The sequence below is a fragment of the Quercus suber genome, unplaced genomic scaffold (genome assembly GCF_002906115.3).
Source record: "Quercus suber isolate HL8 unplaced genomic scaffold, Cork oak 2.0 scaffold_524, whole genome shotgun sequence".
Lineage (NCBI taxonomy): Eukaryota > Viridiplantae > Streptophyta > Magnoliopsida > Fagales > Fagaceae > Quercus > Quercus suber.
In genome coordinates, this window is record NW_027069973.1 from 517,185 (window position 1) to 530,276 (window position 13,092).

General features: G+C 31.6%; 1 protein-coding gene across 1 annotated transcript in view; it reads right to left on the reverse strand.

Moving 5' to 3' along the window:
• Positions 1–10,351: 10,351 nt before the first annotated feature.
• Positions 10,352–13,092, reverse strand: part of LOC136061163 (probable LRR receptor-like serine/threonine-protein kinase At4g29180) — a 3,516-nt gene continuing 775 nt past the window's right edge. Inside the window, exons 2-3 of the mRNA XM_065763776.1 lie at positions 10,473–11,022; positions 10,352–10,370 (exon numbers count right to left, since the gene is read on the reverse strand). Of these exons, the coding sequence (XP_065619848.1) occupies positions 10,352–10,370; positions 10,473–11,022 (569 nt within the window). The remainder of the gene's footprint in view (positions 10,371–10,472; positions 11,023–13,092) is intronic.

Sequence of the window (13,092 nt, forward strand, 5' to 3'; positions counted from 1 at the left end):
TAATGAGTAATTCTCGTCACTAAGCTCAACATCTCTCGATCTATCGAGCTTCGAGGATTCAGAATTCTCAGATTAGAATTTTGGCCCATGATGACTTGGATTGTTAGGGTTTTGTTCACTAAACCTCTAGACCATATAAAATTTTTATTTTAAAGTCGTCAAAGACACAGAGGCTAAATAAGAGAACTCATACAATCTGTGAGAAGCTATTGCGTTCTTATGCGCCTTAAGGTTTCGTAACCAAGTGCTTCTAGATCTTCAATGTGCTTTGAAGTGAAGAACTTTGCAACCAACTATAATTAATCAGTTGCTCGGAAGTTAGGCACGTACTGGGATCCGTGCATACAGGAAGACCCTTATTGTGTGAGGGTTGGCTTTGATTTTGGTCTACCTACTTTATTGGGAGTGCTCTTCAAAAGTTGACCTTCAAATTTCTTAGGTAGATTGCATCAGTCTGCCGTGCCTTACATGAGGGACTGACCAAATCAAACTTTAAATAACATTCATCTAAATGTTCATATTCATCTCTAGAAAGAAAAGCTTGATTTATAATTGGATAATAATTTTCTTTTGGACAAAGTTAGTTAGGAGGAAAGTTCCTTCAATCTACTACGATGACTTAAAAAATTATTCACTTGTACTTATATGACATGCTTAATAGTGATATGACTTGTTTAAATAATATAAATACATATAAATGACCTTATGAACCACTACGTAATGTGTTTGGAGGAAAAATTGGTTCAATTTCTTTTGTGTGTTGTTAACAGTCATGGTTGCTCTATTAGCATAGGTTATGGATATTAAATGTTGAGTTACGAGTTGGAATGCACTTTTACAAGAGGAAAAAGCAAAAAATCAGAAAAATGCACAAACCCCCCCCCCCCCCCCTCCCCAAAAAAAAAAAAATGGTTAAAGCACAAAAACCCTTTGAAGTTTTAAACGAAAAACTAACCCATGTAATGTTATTTTATGTTTACCATTAAACATCATTAAAATAAATGATGAATTGCTTCATATGATAACATATGTCTATATTTAGAGTTATATTTTCACAGGAAACAATACCACATGAGGGCTTTGTGTCACACTCTAATTAAAGCCCTAAGTGGTTCAATATTATTAGCCGTTTACACACAAATATATATATATATATATATATCATAGTGGGATTTGGTGTTATACTCAAAAAATCAAGGGTTGGGTTTTGTGTTTTACAAGAAAACCACGAAAGGGTTTTGTGTATTTTTTCACACAAAAAAAAAAAAAAAAAAAAAAAAAAAAAAAAAAAAAACTACCAATACAAAGCAAATCCTCTAAATTTTTAGGGTAATTCCACCATGGGATTCCCAAAAATTTTCCATTATTCCATTCATATTGAAATGACTTGATTAAATTTTACCAAGTCATCAACATTTAAATAGACGTTGACATTCTCTATTTTGGTATTTATTTAAACTATGATGATATAGGAAATTTATTCTACTTATTTGAAAATGAATGTATAAGATTTTATAAATCCCACAGTAAAGCTACCCTAAAAATTTTAGATCTTAATCCTTATTAATGTTTCACAATTCGGCATGCTCTATAGTAAATATAAACAATTGAAGGTGGTTTTTTTTTTTTTTTTTTTTAATATTTTAAAAAAATAAAATAAAGGGAAAAATTATTTTTAACCCTATTCTTAAAAAAGTAACAAATTAACTTCAATCCATTTTAGTAGAATGACATTGTCTTAGAGTTTAATATAGACTAAAGGTTTAATTTATTACTTATTGAAATTTCAAAGTTTAATAAGATTTAATTTGTTATGTCATTAAATTAATATAGATAAGGAATCAATGTTGTGTCATGTGGCTAGAGGTAAAGTTTTCTGCCATGAGTTTTAGTTAACTTAATTGGTAAGATTTATTATTTTCAAATAAGGGATCTTACTTTAAATTACCTCTACATAAAAAATTAAATAAATAAATAATAATAATAATAAAAAGAGGAAGAAAAGACCCTCACTAATTTTTGACCTAATGGTAAAAAGCAATCATCATAAAATGAGTCAGAAGTTTCCATTCCTCTCGCCCCACCTACAACAACAAGAATAAATTAAATGAAAATTTTATTTAATAATGGAAAAAGTTTTTTTCCCAAACACCCATTACATAGTGATTTATAAGACCATTTATGTGCATGATTCACTAAATTACATGACTATTTTAAGTAGGTTATGTGACTAAAAGTAAACTAAGATACTCTTTTGAGTCACCATGCGGTGAGTTGGAAGGGAAACTCTATTCTTTAATGGTAGTGGTAACTTATAACAAGAATGAGTCAAATTTTGGCTTCCCTCTCACACAGTGATACATGTGGGGTTCATATATGTCTATGCAGTCTTATGTTACTACTCACTCTTCTAAATAAACGAGAGCAAGTCATTTGCTAGTTCCATATATATATGCCTCGCACTCTCGTACGTCTTAATAGGGCCAGCTCAATAGGTGATGCAATTGATGCAATCGCCTAAGGCCCCAAATAAAAGAAGGCCCCCACTTGTAAAAAAAATTATATATATAATATATTTATCTATATATTTTAATTAAAAAAAATTTTAAGCACTTTTATTGGTCAATAATTAAAATGTATTAAAAAGGCCCCATTATATCTTAAAATGCAAAAGATTAAAAAGGGGAAAAAATAGTCAAACTTTAGCTAACAAAATTAAATTTTAGGAGACAAATTTATTAACTCATTCTTGAAATATGCTAAAATCAAAATTAATACCAGACAAATTTATTAATAATACAACGTAATTGTTTTGAAATATGCTAAAATAGAGATTAAAATTTAAAAAACAAAAGAAACACCTTTCATCTCTCTATCTCTCTGCCTCAATGCCTCTCCATCTATATTCTTATGGTCTTACCTTTCTTTTCTTCATCTTCATCTTGATTCTTGATCTTTTTCCATAAACTCAGTCAGTTAGTCTAGCTTGAAATTTTTCTTTGTTGATTCCAACGTGCTAGTCTACTAGTCACCAGAGTTATTCTTCTTCAGTTCTTCCCCTCTTTCTCTTTGTCTTTCCGAAAATGAAGACTCAGAGTCTTTGTTTCACACTTTCACTGCACAATTGTTTGATGGGAATCTCGTCATGGGACACATTTTTTGCTATGATAGCTTTTTTGCCCCTCTTTGGAGGTGAAAATAGCCAAATATCACGTTTTGGCAAAATTTATAGCAAACTAGTACTATTTCGAAAATATTTAGTAACTCATCACTTTTTTAGTACCCGAACTTCATAAAATCGAGTTCTAAATAGTACTCAAGCTTCACAAAATCGAGTACCTTGTTTTTCTTTTTTTCCTACTTTTTGTATCTTACTGACTTCCTAACAAGGTTTAAGGCTAGCATTGCTGCAGAATTTCCTGAACCCATCTTCTTCTATACGGTCTTCTTTTCTTTTCTTTTCTTCCCTTTTTTTTTCTTTTTCTGCCACCTGCTACCGTTAATTTTCTTTGGCGTAAATGCACTTTTAGTCCCTACATTTTGCACTTTTTTCCATTTTGGTCCCTACATTTTATTTTTACCACTTTTAGTCTATAAACCAATTAACGCATAACATTTAAGTCCTTACCGTCAGCCAACTAACGAAAAAAGCTAAGGTGGAAGACGAAACACCCTATTAGCTGACATGGCGATTAAAATATTATTAAAAAAATATTATTTGGCATTTTTATATGCCACGTCAGCATTTTAATTTTTCATAAAAAGCCATGTAAGACAATTTAAACCAAAAAAGAAAATAAATTAAAAAATAAAACTTAAATTTTTTTTTTTTTACTTTCATTATTTTTTCGTAAGAACTAAAGTTGTTCTTCGTGTTCTTCCTAAATCCATGAAATAAACCAATCTCCAGCAAACCCCAAATCCAAATCCAACAACCAAATCCACTCCATCAAATCTAGAAAAACAAGAAATAAATCCAAGAAACCAAACCAAACCATAAATAAATCGAAGAAATAAACTCATAAACCAAGTAACTAATTCAATCTCTAGCAAACCCATAAACCCAAAATTTTTCTTCAGAAACACGACCCCACGCTGTAAAATAAGCTTCCCATGCCGTAAATGAATTTCCCTTTCCATTTTACCTTCAATAGATTTCCGAATTGGTCACTCCTCACACACTTCTCTCACACACTCCTCACACACCCCGAAACTCATCCTCAAGCTCACCTCAGCTCCACCCCCACGCACTGACGACAGAGAGACGCAGCTCCACCCCACACTCTGTCGAAGGTTTGACGTCCACCCACTCTCCGACGCAACTCCACCCCACACTTCGACGCCAATCCGGTGAGTTTTCTCCATTTTCTTCTCTTCTCTCACCTCCGCCCACTTCGAGCTCTACATGTACCCAATCCACCAAGGCAAAAATCTCCCTCACGCCAGCGAAGCCATACCCACCTCCAACATCTTCGATCTGTCTCTGGCGAAGCCTATCTATGGGTTTGGGTTTTGATTGTGGAGGAGGAGCATGACTGATTTGGGTCTGGGTTTTGAGGAGCGTGAAGTGTAGGTTGCAATTTGGGTTTTGGTGGTGGTCGATATGAGATTTTGGGTTGTCTTGATGGACATTAGCGTGGGGTCGTGGTGCTATGGGTGGACCTGGGTTCGTGGGGCCGTGGGTAGCAGCTCGCCATGGGTCTTGGGATTGAGATTTGTGGAGTGGTTGATTTGAGTTTAATTTTTTTGGATTTGAGAAGTCCTGAGATTGAGTTTAATTTTCTAGGTCTTGGGATTGAGTTTAATTTTGTTTTTTAATTTATTTTGTTTTTTGGTTTAAATTGTCTGAAATAGATTTTTATAAAAAAAATTAAAATGCTAATGTGGTATATAAAAATGCCAAATAATATTCTAATTGCCATGTCAGCTAATAGGGTGTTCCGTTTGCCACCTCAACTTTTCCCGTTAGTTGGCTAACGGTAAGGACTTAAATGTCACGTGTTGTTTAGGGACTAAAAGTTGTAAAAATAAAATGTAGGGACCAAAAAAAAAAAGTGCAAAATATAGGGACCAAAAGTGCATTTACGCCATTTTCTTTTGAGATAAGAAAAAAAAAAAAAAAAAAAAACCTTAAACAGCTAAACTAAAAAACACTAGCATTAACATTAACATGAAATTTAAACAAAGAAGTTAAATCCAGTGGGTGAAGTGTAAAAAGAAGCTGCAGATTTTTAGGCTTTTGGGTTAAGTTCTGCACAAGTTACCAAAGTGTAGATTTCGGTGAATAGGAAAAGTCAAATAGACTAGGCTTGAGGCCTGACAAGTTCTCAAATATCACATATGGTGTTGTCCTCATCTCAAAAGAAAATTAATGGTAGCAGATGGCAGAAAAAGAAAAAAAAAAAAGAAAAAAGAAAAGAAAAGAAAAGAAGACCGTATAGAAGAAGATGGGTCTAGGATGGATTTTCAGGAAATTATGCAGTAGTGTCAACCTTAAACCTAGTTAGGAAGTCAGTAAGATACAAAAAGTAAGAAAAAAGAAAAGAAAAATAAGGTACTTGACTTTGTGAAGCTCAAGAACTATAAAGAAGTACTCAATTTTCATAATATCAAGTATCATATTACTTATTTAATTACACAAATTACTTGGTAAAAATAGACAAATATCACTATTTTTCAAAATTATTAGTATTTTACCCCTGTTTGAGAAATTGCTACTTGACATGGGACTCAAGTTTAAAAAAATCGAGTACCACACGGAACTCGATTATTTGAAATTCGAGTTCATTGAGTTTACTACTCTCAATTACTATGTAAGAAACGCAGCACTCACACAGCCACAATGGTTGACTTATCTTTCTTTTTTTTTTTTCTTTTTTTTTTTTTCTCATTGGCTTTCAGTTTTGTTTCTTATTCTTCCGGGCGTGGATTTCTCTTTCTTCTTTCTTTTGTCAGGGTCACGTGGGATGGGAGGTCATAATTGTTGACTTATCTAATTTTTTTTTTTCTCATTGTTTAAATACAGGCAAATAGTTTTATCAGAAGGAATCCGAATTTCATAAACTCAGCTATAATTGTTGACTTATCTAATTTTTTTTTTATTGTTTAAATACAGACAAATAGTTTTATCAAAAAAAATTTGAGTTTCATAAACTCAAGTTTCAAAAAAAAGTAATATATTACTAAATATGTTTCAAACACCGGTAAAATATTAATAATTTTAAAAAAATAGTAATATTGGACTAGTTTTGCCTTTCTTACGAGAAAAACAAAACTTTGAATTCCAGCACACGGTTTTGTCAAAGACTCAAGAGCTCAATGAGTCAGCTATGTCATTTCCTGTCACAAAATTTGCTTTTCAGACAGGGAGATAAATATGCGGGCGAGGAGAGCAAAAGAGTCAAAAATATCAGACCTGATTCTGATTACTTGTGCATCACACTCAATCTCATTGATGACTGATTAAAAAGCAGCTCACCAAACAAGAAATGCCGTAATGCAAATTATTGCTATCTTCGTGGATTGGATTTTATAGCATAGTGTCAGAGAATCTTTGAAATAACCATGAAGTCGACTCCACACCATGCACCTTCACTTCCTAGCTTCATTCAATTCATCAATTGTGGGGTGAATGAAATCCTCTTTTTTTGTCTTCTCATGCGGATGTACCGGCATGTATAATAATGTATTTACTAGATTTTATTATTTTCTTTAAAAATGAATCAATATGGATTTATCGTTAAGAACATTTGTATTAACTTGGCCAAAAATTTATTTTTATTTTAAATAAGAATTTTCTTTTTGTTTTTAAGTTTATATAACTATTATTTATTATCTTGTCTATTTTATTAAAATATTAAAATTTTTTGATATTTTAGTTGTTTATCTATCTTCACACATCATTAACACCATCTACTTTATTTAGTTGTGGCTCTAGGAATTTTTTTAAGATAATCATTAAGAAATTTTAATTAAACAAAATTTAATAAAAATATAATTTGAATATATTGAGTTGTCAACACAAAAAAATGCAAATACATTAAGTTTTACAACTTCATTCTACTAGTTTTCATATTTCAAAACTATTACAAGATAATTCATTATCATTTGTCATTATATGTTATCAATATGGGTAGATGTGACTATTTTATTTTGTTATGTTTATATAACATTTTTATTTTTATGCAGTTATCATTATCTCTTTGTAATCAAATTTGTAATATTTCTATTATCTCTAATAAATTTAAATTGATAAATAAATTAAAGGTAATAAAAATATCACAAAGTTAATTACTTATTACATATTAATGGGCAAGAACTTCTGTGAAAACTGAGGAAGTTTAAGGAAAATAACAGAAAAATTTCGTGTAGTTAAATCACATGATTAACATTCAAATCAAACGTGTGGCGAGAACAAAAGAGTAAAAAGGAAAAGCTTAGGCCCTATTTGGTACATGATCTTAAACACATGTTTTCAGTTTTTAAACAATATTACACGTATTTTACACACTTTTTTACCCACACGTATTTTCAAAAAAATTGAAAATTATTATTTAAACACACATACCAAACGGACCCTTAGTGACACAAAAAATTATGCAACTTCTTTGTCTCTTGATAGCTGAAATTGAAAATTAAAAATTAAAAGTCCCATGGGTTTTTTAGAAAGAAATAATAGGTTTCACATATATTTAAAAAAAAAAAAAATCATTCTTTGAAAGTATTTTCACAAAAAAAAAATAAAATTTGAAAGCTTGGATAATTTAAAACTTTTTTTAATTTATTTTTTTCTATGTAATAATGTAATGTGAAATTTTGAATAATACATTTCACCTCTTCAAAATTCCATGAATTTTTACTACGATAAGCCTATTAATATCATCAAGAAACTATAAATAACAATTTATTACCATATGGACCGACAAATTTTCAGTGAGAAGATGACCGAGAGTGTGAAAACTGGGAAGTTTGGCGAAAATAACAGAAAAACTTCAAATGTGTGGGCGAGAGCAAAAGAATAAAAAAGATCAGACCTTATTACTTGTGCATCACGCTCAATCTCATAGTCATTAATGTGAACGTACAACTCAACCAAACAGAAAATGCCCACCTCACCATCCCAACGTCATATACCCAACGTCATACAAAAAAATTTATTGCTATCTTCTTGTCCAACAGCATAGTGTCAGAATCTTTGAAATAACCAGTTGGCGTTTGATGCATACTGACATACTCACTAATGCACACTCTTTGGCCTTTGCACATGGTAAAAATAATCAAATACCACGTTTTGGTAAAATTTATAGCAAATTAGTACTGTTTTGAAAATATTTAAAAATATTTAGTAATGTACTTTTTAGTACTCGAATTTCACAAAGTCGAGTTCTAAATAGTACTCGATATTATGAAAATTGAATAGTACTCAGGCTTCACAAAGTCAAGTACCTTGTTTTTCCAGCCTTAAACCTTGTTAAGAAGTCAGTAAGATACAAAAAGTAGGGAAAAAAGAAAAGAAAAACAAGGTACTCGACTTTGTGAAGCTCGAGTACTATAAAAAGTATTCGAAATTCATAATATTGAGTCCCATATTACTTACTCTCCTAGAAACTCGAGTTTCGTAAACTCGAGTACTATTTTGAACTCGATTTTGTGAAACTCGAGTATTAAAAAGTGCTAAATTGCTAAATGTTTTCGAAATAGTACTAGTTCGTCATAAATTTTGCTAAAACATGATATTTGGCTATTTTCACCTACACCTAAGAACTCAAGTTTACAAAACTCAAGTACTATTTAGAATTCGATTTTGTGCAACACCTATAATGATATTCGATGACACAAGCCTTTTGTTATCTTCTTTTTTTTATTTTTTTTTATTTTATTTTAAATTTCTTAGCAAAACTCAGTTTTTTTATTGTTGGAAAATGATTATATTTGTTATCTTTTTTAGAAATTTTTAGAGAATAAATATATTGTTTTTAACAAGTAGGTACTAAAAAACTATTATAATTAAATAAATATTTATATGTTAAATAGCTACTCTAACTTTGTGGTTGATCAAAATTCTTAAACAAATGAGATTAACTTTTTATAACATAATTATCAAAATTCTTAAAATTAATATCTATCCCTTTTAATTAATGTAAATCTCTATATACTATAAAAATTAAAAGATTCATATCTTTATTTTGTAATATAAATAAAATATAAAATTAACCTTAATTACTATCGCCCTAACCAATAATTATAAAAAAACCCCACTTACAATTTTCGCCAGCCCCAAAATTGTTGAGCCAGCCTTGCGTCTGGGTCCGTTTGGATACAGCTGAAAACTGAAAACTGGAAAACATTGTAGCAAATAATTTTTAAATGTATAAATAGTACTGTAGGACACATTTTTAATGAAAAAGTTGCTGAAAAGTAAAATTTGTGGGTCCATAAACAATAAAAATTGTGTGAAAAAGTCACATGTTACTGCTACTGTTCAATAAACAGTCACTGCAACAGTATTGCTACAGTAAAAAAAATAGCTGGAAAAGCCAAAAACGTGTAAAAGAAAAAAAATAAAAAAAATAAAAAAATTGAAAACGTAAACGCACAACACCCAATGCGCTGGCCAAACAATCTCTTAATATAACAAATACTAGCATGAACAAAAGTTTGCTGCGATGCGAAAGACCAAAATGAATAGCGCATCAAATCTAAAAGCGCGGCTCCTCTTTGTTTTAGCCATAACTTTTGTTGGCAACTCAAGACTAGCTGCAGGAAATAATCAGAACGCCGGGAGAAAACTTGATGAAATTTCCGGTGAGTACTTCTTCGAATTTTGGTCAACCAACATTTCTTTCTTCTTCTTCTTTGGTGCTTGCCAAGTTGTTGTGCATTTATGCATGCTTTCTTGTACTCGATCTCAGTCTCTTACAATGGAGCGAGTAATTCATGTGTTGTAGAGAAGTTTGCTGTGCTAGCTTTCATAGTTAATACAGCCTTCTTCTTTTTTTACTCGAGCTTTGTTCTTTTTAGAAACTGTATTCCTATGATCAAAATTACTCCACTTAAAAAAAAAAAGAGGCTGTTTCCAAATCTCTTATAATAAATCCTGTATGTATATATATATATACACACTTTATTTGTGTGATTGCCGATTTCTCTTTTGGGTGTTCTACATTCTTATTATTTTATATTGGAGATCTTTCAATAGTAGTAATATTTTCACAGTTAATATTGTAAGTTGTATCTTGCATGGGAGTTCTATCTCAGGAGGTTTTTTCCCTTAACATTCTTAACATCTGATGTATTCTTCATGATATGCAATGTAATGAGTTATAGCCACCACGTTATTGAAGATGAATATTCAGTGATAGAAAAAACTTCTGTTGCAAAAGGAAAAGAAAAATGAAGATGAAGCAAATATGAGATCCAGGACATTGTTGAACTAATTTATTTTTTAGCTTAGGAAGGTATAAAAGACTCACCTGACGCTAAAGTCAGAAGGGTTCCTGCCAACGTCATATCCCCACATTTTTGTCAGTGTCCTTCCCTGAGTTCGATAAATGGAATTGTCCAAAAGCCGCAGCTCCAATGATGAAATGAAGGGTACCCCGCGGCCAGTGTTTATTAGACATACGTCTATGTAATCCGTCAAGGGGACATGAATAACTTCATAATAGAAACCATTTGGACCAGCATTTGTTAAATTCACTGTTGTCCATTCATTAACCCCAAGATGTAGGTCGAATTCCGGTATCTGGTTTTCACCATCGTAATTCCCATAAACGAATGTTGCCCTGATCAAATAATTATTGTTTTTGCCTTGCTCTGGTCTCAGGGTGTAACAATTCCTTGTTCCCTGGGGAAAACTTCTCAAGTTCTTGGAAAACCGTGGAAGATTTGCAGGTGAATCAGAGGATACCGTTTTAACTATTCCAGTGTCTATCAATCCTTTATCTGATATGTAAGGGATTTCGGTATCCTCATCAGTGTAATCTTCATTGCTGCCACAATCAATGCTAATGAAACGGAAACCTTGAAATTTTGAAAAAGAAAGAGGGAGTTAATTAGACATAAGCAATCTATATAGTCTCCACAAATAAGGTACCAATGAGTTTCAGAACACCCTATGTTTTTCAGTGATAAAATAAGTTTGGCACCAAAATTCCTAAGACACAAATTTTCAAATAGCTTAAGCTCCAAGCTTGGGTGAGTCAATGTTGTTGCAAGTTGCAACACCTGGTTTTGGTTTGTTTAAAGTTTAAAGTTTTGGCGCCAAAATTCCTAAGACAAAATTGTACATGTATGTGAAAGCCAAAACGCTGGTTTTGGTTTGTTTAAAGTTTCAGATTATTCAGAAGTTAACCTTTTTTTTAATACCATAATTGTAGTGTTTAGTGTTTACCAATTAAAAGCTACCAGATGATCCAAAAAAAAAAAAATTTAAAAGCTACCAGCCTATTACACTAGTGAATAGGAATTGATTATTCATTTGATAGAACAACTTCCTAAACCGCCTCGTTGTGTTTAACAAATTTACACTGATTGAGGAACATAGTGACTCTCTAGTCAAAGAGACATTCAATTGAACAGACAAGTTGTATTAAAGCTTGAGAAACATTAAAATGCTGAGGCAATAGGGTCCAAGAAAAAAAAAATGATGAATGGAACATGCACATGGGCAGCGATACTAATGAAAAGAATCAAAAGATAAGTGAATGAACCTCTGAAATAAATCTTAACTGCACAATGCCGTGCCGTGCATAGGGTTCGTTGCATGCATCCTAACAAATTAACAAATACAGTAATAACATTAAAATATCCTAGATGACTTTAAAAACAGTTCTGAACATGGAAACATGTTTGAAAAAATTTGCTATTCAGAACATTTTGGAAATTGCAATGCTTTTCCATTAGACAAAAAACATTACAATATCGATTGTGCAATATCTTGAACAGAAACGTTTGTCTTGACAAGGTTTCTTACAAATGTTAGAAACATTGACTTTGATAGTCAGGTACAATAATACGCATCTTCCTAGGAAAAAAAAAAAAAGAGAGAGCTTTTCTTTATGGCATTTTTTAATAGACAATTAAAAAAAATTAATCACTTTTATGGAAAATCTAAAAAGCTATTAAAAAATCAATTATATTTTTCTTTTCTTATAAAAAATTTCTAAAAATACTTCATAAACCAATACTCGAACATCCATTAACTTTTCAAAAAAAATAAAATAAAAAAAATAAAAAAAGAGCATGTATGTGCCAACTTTAAAAGGTCTCTTGGGGTTGCTGTTATGAAACACATTTGGAACCTTTTGGCTAAAGTTGGTTCTCTTTGGGTTGCATTGGTCCATGTGGTTCTTTTGAAGGGTAAAGTACTTTTGGAATGTTAAAATTCCACAACAAAACACTTGGATTGGAGAAATTTGCTCAAATAAAGGAATGACGCTAGGCAATTCTTTAAGTTTGAAGTAGGAGATGGTACTAAAAACATCATCCTTTGGCTGGATTGGTGGCATCTAGAGTGTGTTGACCAATGGGCTTGGTCCCCAGCTTGATGAATTTTAAATAAAGTCTAAGAAATAAAATTTTAACCTTAAAATGAATTCTCTATTTTAACTGAAATGGATAAAATCCTATTCTCCCAATTTTCACAATGAATTAATGAAATTGAAATAAAAATATAGTAACAAGTCATTCTTGGAATTGGGCCAAATGTTTGGGCCCGATAGGTACCTACGTTGACAGCCCAATATCAGGAAATCTTAACCCACTGCAACGCTTCTCCAAAAGAACTAAAAGAAAATCCTGTATTCAATATAAATCCTCACCAAAACTAAACTTGAAGATGCCAGAAAATTTAGTGCACATAAACCTATACAAAAACTTTGATCGAAAAATAAGAAACAATCTCAAATTCCAGTCAAAGAAATGGAGAGAGATTGGAAGAATCGTGAGCCTTAGAAGAAAGAAGAAGAGGAAGAGATGGTGAGAGTTTGGGAGAGAACTAAAAACATGGTCTCGGACTTTGTATTGTATCCCAGACTCGAATGTGCAACTTCTTCGTGCTGATCAGGAAGGTTTTTTTTTTTTTTTTTTTTT